The sequence below is a fragment of the Ammodytes marinus genome (assembly GCF_949987685.1).
Source record: "Ammodytes marinus genome assembly, chromosome: 11".
NCBI lineage: Eukaryota > Metazoa > Chordata > Actinopteri > Uranoscopiformes > Ammodytidae > Ammodytes > Ammodytes marinus.
Window position 1 is genome coordinate 29,041,357 of NC_137215.1, and position 12,351 is coordinate 29,053,707.

Below are 12,351 nucleotides of genomic sequence, written 5' to 3' on the forward strand. Positions count from 1 at the left end.
ACGTCTGCACAAATGGCGCTCACTGGATATTTTTTCTTTTTCGGACCATTCTCTGTAAACCCTAGAGATGGTTTAGAGTGAAAATCCCAGTAGATCAGCAGTTTCTGAGATACTCATACCAGCCCTCCTGGCACCCTCAACATTGCCATGTTCAAAGTCACTTAAAGCCCATTTCTTCCCCATCCCGTTTGCTCGGTTTCAACCTCAATAAATTGTTCCGTCCAGGTCTACATGCCTAGATACATTGATGTGATTGACTGAATAGTTATGTGTTAACAAGAAAATGAACCGCTGTACCTAATAAAGTGGCCGGTGAGTGTATATATATTTATGTTTTTATTTTTAAATTAAATGTTCTATAATTATTATGTCTGTTTTTTTTTTTTGGTCAAAAAATGGAAAACTCAATAAACACATTGTTAAAAAAAACCAGTGATGAGGAGGGGACTCTACTCCAAGCAATACAGCTATTTGGAGGCCAGTAAAGACCTGAAAAACTTTATGCATATATCTTAATTTCATTTAACCTTTATTTATACTGGAGAGATCATTGAGGGATGACCCTCTTTTCCAATGAGTCAAACGAAGATTGCAAAGCAAAAACAACAACACTAAACACAATGTACAAAACAAATATATCAAATGCACACAACAAGCTTAGCTAACCCTAACCCAACTTCTTCTTTACTCCTTTACTTGCAGTTGTGTTCTCCTTTAAATGCCTTGAAAATCCCCCAGGGGCGAGTACTACCACTGCATCAATTGTATATATTCTTTTGTTTTGCTACGCTTGGTCTGGTTTCTACATTATACTCATTGTGGATAAAGGCATTCATTTAACATTTAAAACTATGCTGATTGATAATATATGGGGGGAAAAAACTGAGATAAATTGGACTAGAGTCTGGTTTACTTCCTAAAGGAATCCAAACCATCAGATGATACATTAGAATTTTGTAATGGAGAACATATTGTACTCCCCGGAAATTAGCCGAACAATCCCCTAACTGCAGATTTTGCTCCCAGGGTAAATCCGGGGCACCTTTATTCATATGATTTGGGAATGTCCAGAGGTTTTTACATTTTGGGAACGTGTCTCGTCATGTCTGTCAGTAATCATGGAATGTACAGTACCATTTTCTCCATGGGTTCTGCTTTTAAGTTAACCTGGTCCAACCAGACCATCGTACTTCATTTCATTTGTACAGAAGATCTGGAAGTGCTGTAATTGGCAAACGTTCACTCAATTGGAGGCGGGTGTCTGTTGAAGTTTAAAACTATTGGATCTGCTCAGTGCCACTCTGGATTAGCCAACCAATCGCATAACGTTTGGTTGTCGCGTGTGTCATGAGCTGGCTTCTGGCGGTGCGTTCCAGTTGGACAGGGAACTCGGAAATTTCCGACTTCACTACATATTGTGGTCTATGGATCTACCGGTACCTGGCAACGCTAACTTGTTAGAGCCTAACGTTTAGTTATTTGGACGAGAAAGGTTGTCGGCATCCATACTTTCGCGAGCAGATGCACTGGAACACAGACAGGTCGGAACTACCAAGTCGGAAATCTCCTTCTTCTGAGTATAAAGGAACGCAGCATTCAACTGAAACTGGAGCGCGACTTCGACGTCATCGTTCTCAGCCACTCGCTCTGTTCACTGATTGGACACACAGAAATCTGTTCGAGCAGGATCCCAATAATACGCCCCATCACCAGACTGACTACTGAAGGGAAAATTAAATTTGGCCGGATGTAGGTAGCCGGGCGGAGCCAGGCTACTTTTAAGTGATGACTCTTAATTAAGGTTGTCTTTTTTCAACCACGGCGAGTGTGGCTGGCTGGCCTTATAGCAGCTAAAGACATGGGATATTCTCAACATGTAACAATCAGTTGCAAGATCACACGGTGCTATACCTAAGAACTTGAACATTTAGTCCAGTGGTTCCCAACCTTTTTTGAGCTGTGACCCCATTGTGACATCAAACATTTCTGGTGACCCCAGAGAATTTTTTTTCTCTAACTAGTTTTTTGATCATGTTTGTTATACCGTGTTGCACATGTAGAGTAGCCAGGATTAGTGCACAAATTGACATCCCCGCACATCGTTTTTACCATTTCGATAGCAGCTGGTAATATTAATGTCTCAGCAATACTATGCCTTTTGAGTTTGAAATTGGGAGACTGTGGTGGGGACACTGGACCTTCTAGGGGGGTCCGGGGGAGCAAAATATTTACCTTTTAAAGTAAAATTCATCAATCTGGTGCACTTTGAGAATAAAACTAAAGCTAAATCAACAGTGTCCATGTGAGCTATTTATTACTTTTTTCTTGAATAATTTTTGGAAGCACAGAATTACCAAAAAGCAGAAAGGACAGGTTCAAAAAGTCAAATTTTTAAAATAATACCTTATCCCGAAGCTCCTTCTCTCTCTGAAGTCTTTGTTTATTTTTTTAAATGACTCAATATAGGCCCCTGATCTTCGTGGCCCCGAACAATGTTATTATTAAAAATTATTAAAAATATCTAAAAATTTACAGCCACATGATAGGCCCCTGATCTCCGTATGCCCCCCTCTACGAAGATCAGGGGCCTATCATGAGCCAGTCAATAATTTATTTTTAAAGAATATTTTTTGGGTTCTTCAAAGATCAGGGGCCAGTACATTGAGTCAGGAAAAAAATTAAAAATAAAATGTGTACTAGCATTTCAGGTTGGGAAACGCCTGCTTTAGTTGATGCCGTGGGAAGTGTAAAGAACATGACTTTAATGTATTGACCTGAAGTGGGAGGGCTAGGGGGTTTGTAGTCTGTCTCATGTCTTGGTAGTTGTTTGTATGTATGTTAAAAATCAATACGAAGTTGATAAAAAATAAATAAACACACAACAAGCTGAATTTTTTATAATTGGTGTTTTTTTAACTCAGCAAAAAACCAACAAAAAACAAAGCATCCAGTATTGCCCTCCAATTTCCACTGTATGACGAGTTCTTATTTAAAAAGGAACACAAAGTTAAGTGAAAGTTGTCCAACCTGAGGTTCTGGCATTGGTGACAGAGCAGGCCTAGCAGGGCCCAGGCCAGCCTCTGGCCCGCGTCCAGGTGTTGGCTGGTACGGTACGGTTTGACCTGTCTGAGCAGCACCTGCTCCAGAGCCTCCAGGGCCTTGTCCTGAACAGAGCTCTCACAGTCCACCACAGCCGGCACCACGCCCTGCAGCCACGCCTTCTGGCTCACGTAGCACTCTGGCTTCACCTGGCAGCACACCAAAGTCAACGCAAAAAACACACTTATTTTAATGGTGCATTGAAAAATGTTTAACACACTTTTTTTCTGGTCAGAGATCAGGTCAGGTTTGACTTGTTTGGAGGCAAGGCAAGGCAAGGCAAGTTTATTTATAAAGCACATTTCGGACACAAGGCCATTCAAGGTGCTTTACAGATGCAAAAACAAAAACACATCAAGAATAGAGCACACATTAAAAAAATACATAAAAAAAAGCGAATGAGAAACATGAATATAAATAAAACATAAAATAATTTAAAAATTTAAAAAGAATAAAAATAAATAAAAATGTAAAATTACAGGTTAAAACGGAAACAGTAAAGTTTTCAGACCTGATTTAAAAGAGCCGAGTGTTGAAGCGGAGATGTTATATTAAACCCTTGTTTCCACTTAGCGGTGCAGTTTTGTTTGGTGCGGCTCGGCGCGCATTTATTTGCGTTTCCTATTGTCAAAAGTTGGGAAGGGTACTAAAATAGGCAAGGCCTTACCACACCTATCTACCGTCCAGCATAAACCTGCCTACAAAGTAAGGGTAAGGCTGTCGGCAGTGGAAACACAAAACAGATTTATGGTCACCATGGTCCATGCTGAACCGAACTGTGCTGATCAGTGGAAACAGAGGTACAAGTGTGCAAAATGTAACTTTATGCAGCAAGGAAAAATATATTCCTAATTTGACTTACTCAATTACTGATATTTATTGTCAATAACACCATCTGTGTTTTGTTTCTATCCTAGTTGTCTATTCTTTATTCTCTTCTCTCAGTGCTGCTGCTAGAGACTCACAGTGAGCAGCTCTCCCAGACACTGCAGGGCTTTCTTCTTGACAGACACAGCCGGGTCTCTGCAGCGCTCTGACAGTGTGGACACATTGTCCCAGCTCATTGGGATGACGTCATGTTTCAGGAGACCCACCAGAGCCTTGGTGGGAGGGGGTGGGGGGCACAGCAGAGGTTAGAAGGTCATCTGTGCATCTCTTTGTTTAACACAAGCAAGCCAGGGGTTTAAATACATATTCAGGTCAAAGTTACAGGATTCAAGATGGTTTATTTCTCATATGTACAACTAACAAATACAGCAACAGTCATTGGCAATGAAATTCTTAAGTCCCAGGCTCCTTTCAACAATGTGGGAAGAAACACACAAGTGAAGAAAGCAACACCTGAGACCAGAGGTGGGTCGTAACGCGCTACATTTACTCCGTTACTAATACTTGAGTAACTTTTTGAATAAATTGTAATTTTAGGAGTAGTTTTATTGCAACATACTTTTACTTTTACTTGAGTAAATATTTGAAGAAAGAACGGTACTTTTACGACGTTCCATTTGGCTACGTGACGGTCGTTACCTTATTTTCTTATATATTTTATTTATTACATGCGAGAGCTATTTCTCTCATGATTTCTCTCCCCAAGGAAGTCTTCAGCCAACATCTCTATCACGTGACTATTTCAACCAATAAAAACCACATTACAAAAGCTTGCCAATCAAATGCAGCCACTTCAGTCACATGACAACTGTTGTCATGTTGTCATAGGGCTCAACCATGGGCTCAACAATGTCTGCGGACTTTTTTAAAGGCTGCGGTTCCGCACCGATGTTGTGGCCGTGCCATGTAGGTTAAACGCATATTTTACCGACTATCTGGGTGAGTCGAAAAATGGAAGAAACCGCTGATTCCGAGGAGCAATAGCCACACCCCTGGCCTCAAATACACACTCACACAATCACAGTGACACAGACTCCCACACACTCGCAATTACAGAGAAACTGTTCTTCTTTGACACATGTTCTCCCTGTAGCCTACTCACTTCGCATGCCCCAGTCTGGCTGCGTGAGTCTGAGAGTGGTCTCTTTGTTCAGCCACTCTGTAGTTTCATACGTTAAGTGAGTGTGCCAGCAGGTTTTGATGTGTAACGAAGTTTAATTTTGTGTGTTTTATATTTTTGGGGCTAAACACAACCTAGATAATTTTCTCAGGGCCAGTGACATATTGTAGGAATTTGTTTTAAAATGTGTATGTGCAAAACAATTGCAACAGTGTTATAAGTGTATTGGTTTTAATTAATATAATTTTGGACAAGCCTAATTTATTATCATTTTATTTGAAGGGTGATGTATTTAATTTGGCAGATAATTAATGTATTATTGTTTGAGTTCAAGGGTTATTCATTTGATTTTTAAATACCTTATTTATTGTTTTATTTAAAATTATGTTATTTAACATATCTTTATTTGAACATTGCTGTTTTATATTATGTTCGTGTCTATTCTGTACCGTTTGTGTTGCTCTGTATATTTCAAAAATAAATCCGGAGTAATTCAGTAGGCCTACTTGTACTCTTGAGTACTTGAGTAGTCTTCTCACTGCATACTTTTTTACTCTTACTCGAGTAATAATTTTTATGAGTACTTTTACTTCTACTTGAGTAATTATAATCTTAAAGTAACTTACTTTTACTTGAGTACATTTTTTGGCTACTCTGCCCACCTCTGCCTGAGACACTAATAAACACAACAGTAGTGCAAGGACACAGTGCCGATAGAAAGTGTAGAGATGAGGTGCACCGAATACATATAGAATCCTAAATAAAGATATAACTGTCAAAATTAACGTGTTAACGCAGGGTGATTAATTTCTGGAATTATCTGCATTTAACGCATGCGCAGAATGATGCGCGCAGCCAAACATAGCAGCCTGTTAGCCCGTGCCGTGTTTTAAAGTTTTAAACTGCTAACGGTCACGTCTGTGTCGGGGGCATAGATAGTATATCAAATCAACTGCCGCGGGTGACAGTTGACGTCGGGAGCAACAGGAGGAGAAACATTGTCCGCTCTGTTCAGAGCCCGTGAGGACACAAACGTCTGCAGTTTTCAGAGGTGTGTGTGAGTAGACATCAACATAACGTCGGCTTCCTGGCACAAATGAACAGTCCCCTAGAACGTGGTCACGCGTACAAACGCACCCACGCCGCACACACACACACACACACACTGTAATCAAGGTGTATTCAAGGATGCACAACCTATATATTCACCAAATAAATGCCATTCTATAGCCTATCCTATATTTGCCCAAAGACATAGTAAAGAGACAATTGAATTATGGTTTGGTAGGTAGGCCTATATATTTTAGGTTGATTTAAATTAATTTTCAGTATTAAAACCATCATTTGGATTTTCAATTAATAAACATACTAATTTTAAATGTACATATCCACCTTCTGTCCTTTATCTTTCCGTTCATACAACAATATACAGAGAAAATTCGAATTTTTCAGGAATATTTTGAATGGTAAAATTAATCGTGATTAATCATGATTAATCCACAGAATCCTGTGATTAAAAATTTGAATCGTTTGACAGCCCTAGATATAAGTGAAATTGAATACTGTATATGGGAATAAAAAAGTAAAAGCCATAATAACTGAAGTGAAATAGGATACTGTACATGTGATAGAATAATGTTCCCCCATACCTGCAGTGCAGATTTCCTCACGTTGGTCTTTGGGTCTTTAACTCGTCGGAGGAGAAGAGCCAGGTTCTCTTTTGCTGCATCGGAAAAGACATAACAGCTTACGTCTCTGAGTCAATTTCATGTGTATAAAAATATTTATATAATAATACAAGTGTGTAAAGAATTCTTGCACATCTTTTTCAAAATGGCACCCAGTACCTAATGCATGTAGATAAGAATCATTTGAGTGACACTGACCCTGCGTTCAAATCCTCATACTTCCCTACTATTTAGTATGCCAGAAAAAGATTTAGGATGTCCCAATACATGCACATCAAATTGTAGTATGCTGAAAATACATAAATGCCCCACTAACTTCATTCAAATTCGTCTTTATCCTTGACATTTCTCGACATAATGAAAAAAAATCTTCCTTGTCTGATTTTTATTTCTTTCCTGTGTGACCCTAAAACTCTTCTGTACTTTAGTATGTAGTGAAGTAAAAAGAAAAAAGTATGTGATTTGGAACGCAGGGTGAGGTTGGTTTGACTTGTCTCACCGTCACAGCCAAAGCTATCCGTATTGCTCATCTCCACAGTCCTGAATGGCAGAGTGCGGAAGGTTTTCTGAGTCTGTTGGGAACTGACGCTTCCTGAAACAAAGAGTTTTACATATATTAAACACTCACACTTCAAACCAATACGCACCTCACTGAACCAGGCCTTGATATCAATGTCCACTACATTCAACAGCTACTTATTGAATGTAGATAGTGGTCCATATCTATCTATGTTCTCTTTTGTGTAATGCAGCTTTTTTTTTTATCTTTATAACATACAGGTGAAACTCATATTAGTAGAATATCATGGAAAAGCTATTTTTTTTATCTAATTTAATAATAAAAAGTGAAAGTTCAATATATTTTAGATGTATTAGACAGTGATATATTTCAGGCATTTTTTTTTTGTTTAACTTTTCAGGATTCCCGCTTACAGCTCATGGAAAAAAAAATCCAGCATCTAAAAATATTAGAATATTCCATATTTATAATACAGAAATGTCGCACTTTTGATAAGTGTTTTCATTCATCAACTATATACTTGGTCTGGGATCTTATTTTGCATGCATAATTGCATTGACACTGCTGAGGTGTTATGGAAGCCCAGGTTGCTTTGATTGAGGCCTTCAGCTCGTCTGTATTGTTGGCTCTGGTGTGTCTCATCTGCCTCTTGACAATAGACCATAGTTTCTCTATGGGGTTCGGGTCAGGAGAGGTGTATGGCCAAGTACAGTATTACCATGGTCAGTCAACCAGTTACTAGTGGTTTTCACACTGTGGACAGGTGCCAAGTCTTGCTGGAAATGGAAATAGTCATCTCCATAAAGCTTGTCAGCAGACAGAAGCATGATTTCATTTGGAAATCAAGGTCCCACAGTCTAGAGGAAGAGTGGAGGGGCACAACATCCAAGTTGCTTGAAGACCACAGACAAGTTTCAACAGTCAGTAATTATTTGGGGCACCATGTCATCTGCTGGTGTTGGCAGCCACGCTTCTGTCAGTCTGCCCCAGGGCAGCTGTGGCTACTACCGTAGTTTACCACCACCAGTATGACTGTGTGTGAATGAATAGAACCTGGACCCCTGTAAAGTTGAACAGTTTAATACGTTGCTGAAGACTCACTTTTGTTGCATTGGCCTTTAACACAAGTCGAGACTTTGACACTTCTAACTTTTTTTTCATGTATCTTATATGTTATTTTGTATTGTATCTTGTACAGCACTTTGGTCAACTGCTGTTGTTTTTAAATGTGCTATAGAAATAATTTTGACTTTGACTTTAACCCAAGTACTGAGTACATATGCATGATTATACTTTCTAGAGGGCTGACATTTCTGTATTGAAAATCCCTTTTTTATTGATTTTATGTAATATTTAAAAAAAAAATTGAGATTTTGAATGTGGGGTTTACACAAGCTATACACCATAATAATCAAAATGATACCAAAAAAAGGCTTGAAATATCTCAGTTTGCATGTAATGAGTCTATATAATATATTAGTTTCACCTTTTAAGCTGAAATAAATTAACTTTTGCACGATAGTCCCCGATTGAACATGGACACTGTGCTAAACTAAAGTAAGTTCAGTAGAAAGTGGTCTGAATGAGTGTGTGAAACTGTCTATTTTCACATACTCATATTCTCTTTGTCTCCCAATAGGTTTGACTAACCTGGAAGTTTGTTTCCAACCTATTAGTCCGAATACTAATTTCTCTTGTACTTTTTAACAATCTCACCATGATTGCAGTCCTAAAAATTGTAACTTTGTAAATAGATTTAAATATTACCAATAGGAATGAAGGACACAACTACAGAAATAGAACTCAATGTGTAGTGAGCCAAACAAAACTCTGTAATAAAGAAACAAAAGATTGAACCTTCTGTGACTTCAAAGACGGTCTGCATTCCAGCTGTAGAGAGAGAGAGAGAAGAGAGGTTACGTTAGTGGAAAGGGGTCCAGAGAAACACTTCATGATACAAACATAGCAACTATTAAGAAATATCAAAATGTGCCCTTAAATAAATCAAATAATTATTTGATTCCCCCATCAGTGTTTTTCATACTTCAAAAACTAATCCTAGTTTAACATGCCGAATTAGCGCAAAATTCCTCTACTGTACCACATAAATCAAATCAAATCAGTTTTATTTGTATAGCCCAAAATCACAAATACATTTGTCTCAGTGGGCTTTACATTTCATACAATATGATACAATATGACACCCTGCCCTTACACCCTTAGCTCGGCTGAGAAAAACTCCCAGTAAAAACCCTTAACCGGGAATAAAAAAAAAATTGAATAAATCTCAGGGAGAGTCGACAGAGTAAGGGATCCCTCTCCCAGGACGGACATACTGCAATAGATGTCATAAGTAGAGAAAATCACAAAGAAATTTGATCATTGACCAGTAAAGTGCGAATAGTGTGGATGCAGGAAGACTTCAGATGCTGCCAGAGGATCCACACCGTCTCGTCTCCACCAGGGAAAACTAAGGTTTCCATCGCCGGGATTACATCCCACGTCTCCAGGTCATTAACCACTGCAACATCTTTCGCGTTGATGGTCCATTCTCACATGAACTTTACAGGAAAAAGCCAGTTTTCCTAGCAGTGTGTGTGTGTGTGTGTGTGTGTGTGTGTGTGTGTGTGTGTGTGTGTGTGTGTGTGTGTGCGTGTGCTTTCTTACTGGCAGAGAAGAGGTTGTGGACAGCCTGTGTGGCGTTGAGTGAAGGCAGCTCCAGACACTGGGCCAGGCTGGCCAGGGCGTGGCCTTGCACCGTGGGGGAATCGTCTATGCGCCGGTTGAACAGCAGACTCTGGATCAGGAACCTGTGTGGCATGAAGCAGACCAGCTCGGGCTCCTCACACCCCTCTGCACTCCTCTCTGGCTGCTCCAGCAGAACCATCACAACGTCCACAGAGAACAGCCTGTGCACCATCTTATACACAGAGACAGCACAACATGACACATGTACACTATCCCTGCATTCCAAATCACATACTTTTTCTACTACATACTAAAGTACAGAAGAGTATTAGGTCCACGTGAGAGAGATAATTAATATTTTCTTTTCATTATGTTGAGAAATGTCGAGAATAAAGACGAATACTCCAAAATGCTATTGAAGTTAGGGGGGCATTTATGTATTTTCACCATACTACAATTGACGTTGTGCATGTATTGGGACATCCTAAATCTTTTTCTGGCATAGGGGAGAGTGGCCTTAGTTGTGCCGGTGGGGAAGTTGTGCCACCCCTTGTTTCTAGAAAACCATAGAATAAATTGGAAATGTGACCACATATTTAAGAAGAGCCATCCATTTGACTCATCCTGTAAAGAAGGGAAAAACATGGAATAAGATATAAGCACATTTAAGCTCAGAAAACTGTTTTTTTGCCTTTCAAAGTAAAATTTCTATGATCAAGGTTTTTTGATTACTGTGTCTGAACAATTATAGACACGTTTGAAAACATGTTTTAGTGCTTCAGTATGCTACACTTTGTGTCTATACAGTTAGCACGATGTCAGCCCTAAACTGCTGCATCATGCTTATTATCCAAAATTCTGGGGTTGGGGTGATTTGTGCCAGAGGGCCTGGGGTGAGTTATAAGTGAGTAAGTAAGTAAAATGTATTTATAAAAGCACATTTAGAACAGTTTGCACTGTCTACAAGGGCGGAGCAGCTAGTGCAAAGTAAATTTCTGAGAGTTGTGCCATTGGCATGGCTGTATACGCTGGTCACCAAAAGAAAGTGATTGTCTACAGTAGCTCAAAAGAGACTGACATCTCCATTCCACTTAACGACACCACTGATGAGAGTTCAGATGGCCAGAAAAATGATGAGGGTGACTTTGTCATTGTGAGCTTTGCAGGTAAAACCATTAGATCTGCTAGGCCTTGTTTAAGAAAATTGTCCTTCAATCTTTGTAAAATATTTACTTTATTTACTTTAAATAAACCTTAAATAAGTGATTGTCTAATGGATTTGTCTTGCATTACAGTTTATGAGATATATATCAATGGCACAATTTACCCCATGGTATTCTCTCTTGTGGCACAATTTACACCACACAGGGGGCAAGTTGTGCCACAAGACAACTTTTTTTCCGAAAGCTATATTTCTTAAACAGTTGATTTCAGATCCAAAGTTATTGTTGCCGGGGATGGACAACACCCTGTAATATATGTCCATATTTGAGTTGGAGACTTTACTGTCAAGACCTCACTTTAAAATCACTTTGAGTAAAAAGTGGCACAACTCAGGCCACTCTCCCCTACTAAATAGTAGGGAAGTTTGGGTATTGGAATGCAGGGAAGGATTCAACCGATAAATGCCTGACACATATTTAGGCTGCGTTTACACTACAACCATCTCGCTTAAAACAGGAAAGTTTTTTACTTTACGTTTCATTTTTAAAAACTTCTGTGTTCAGAAGACAGTGTTTTTTGAACACGGTCCGCATACACACGGATCAGCTAAAGAGACCTAAATCTCTGTAGTAGTAGTAGATATCCCTTCAGGTGCAACTTGGCGCATGTAAATAATCCGTCTCCGCTGATCGACGTAAGTGTGCAGCAAATATTTCATTTGTCGGAGGAGCGCTAATAAACGTATCACAGATAACAATGCAAACTTCGCTTATCCGTTTATATGGTCTTCTAACCTGCGTGTGGCTATTTGACTGCAAGTGTAATGCCCATGTTGTTCGTAGAGGAGCCGTGATGTCATCTTTTCCACTGGGAAAGGATTTGCTAGTTTAAAATGGCGATGCTGGAATTTTGTAATTCAACAGATGTCTCTTTGAAACCTGGTTCCTAAGGCTTTGGTTTTCAGACCCCCCAAAACGCTGATGTCGTGTATAAGAATGGCCCGAAACATATTATACATTTGCGTATTATGTTGAAAACGTTGCCATGTGAACAGCCCCTTAGTCTGTTGCTGCTGGTGGCCACCATATAGTACACTGACTCCATTTTCTAACACAATAATTACCTTCTCATTTGCCCGTGTTGGCTAATACTTGATTATTCTATCATCATATATTCAGAATCAT

The 12,351-nt window shown here is 39.3% G+C and overlaps 1 protein-coding gene across 1 annotated transcript in view; it reads right to left on the reverse strand.

Annotated features, from left to right (window-relative positions):
- ncapd3 (non-SMC condensin II complex, subunit D3) overlaps window positions 1–12,351 on the reverse strand; it is a 56,809-nt gene that overhangs the window by 34,043 nt on the left and 10,415 nt on the right. Inside the window, exons 11-16 of the mRNA XM_080036686.1 lie at window positions 9,983–10,235; window positions 9,173–9,205; window positions 7,295–7,387; window positions 6,757–6,830; window positions 4,065–4,199; window positions 3,028–3,248 (exon numbers count right to left, since the gene is read on the reverse strand). Of these exons, the coding sequence (XP_079892812.1) occupies window positions 3,028–3,248; window positions 4,065–4,199; window positions 6,757–6,830; window positions 7,295–7,387; window positions 9,173–9,205; window positions 9,983–10,235 (809 nt within the window). The remainder of the gene's footprint in view (window positions 1–3,027; window positions 3,249–4,064; window positions 4,200–6,756; window positions 6,831–7,294; window positions 7,388–9,172; window positions 9,206–9,982; window positions 10,236–12,351) is intronic.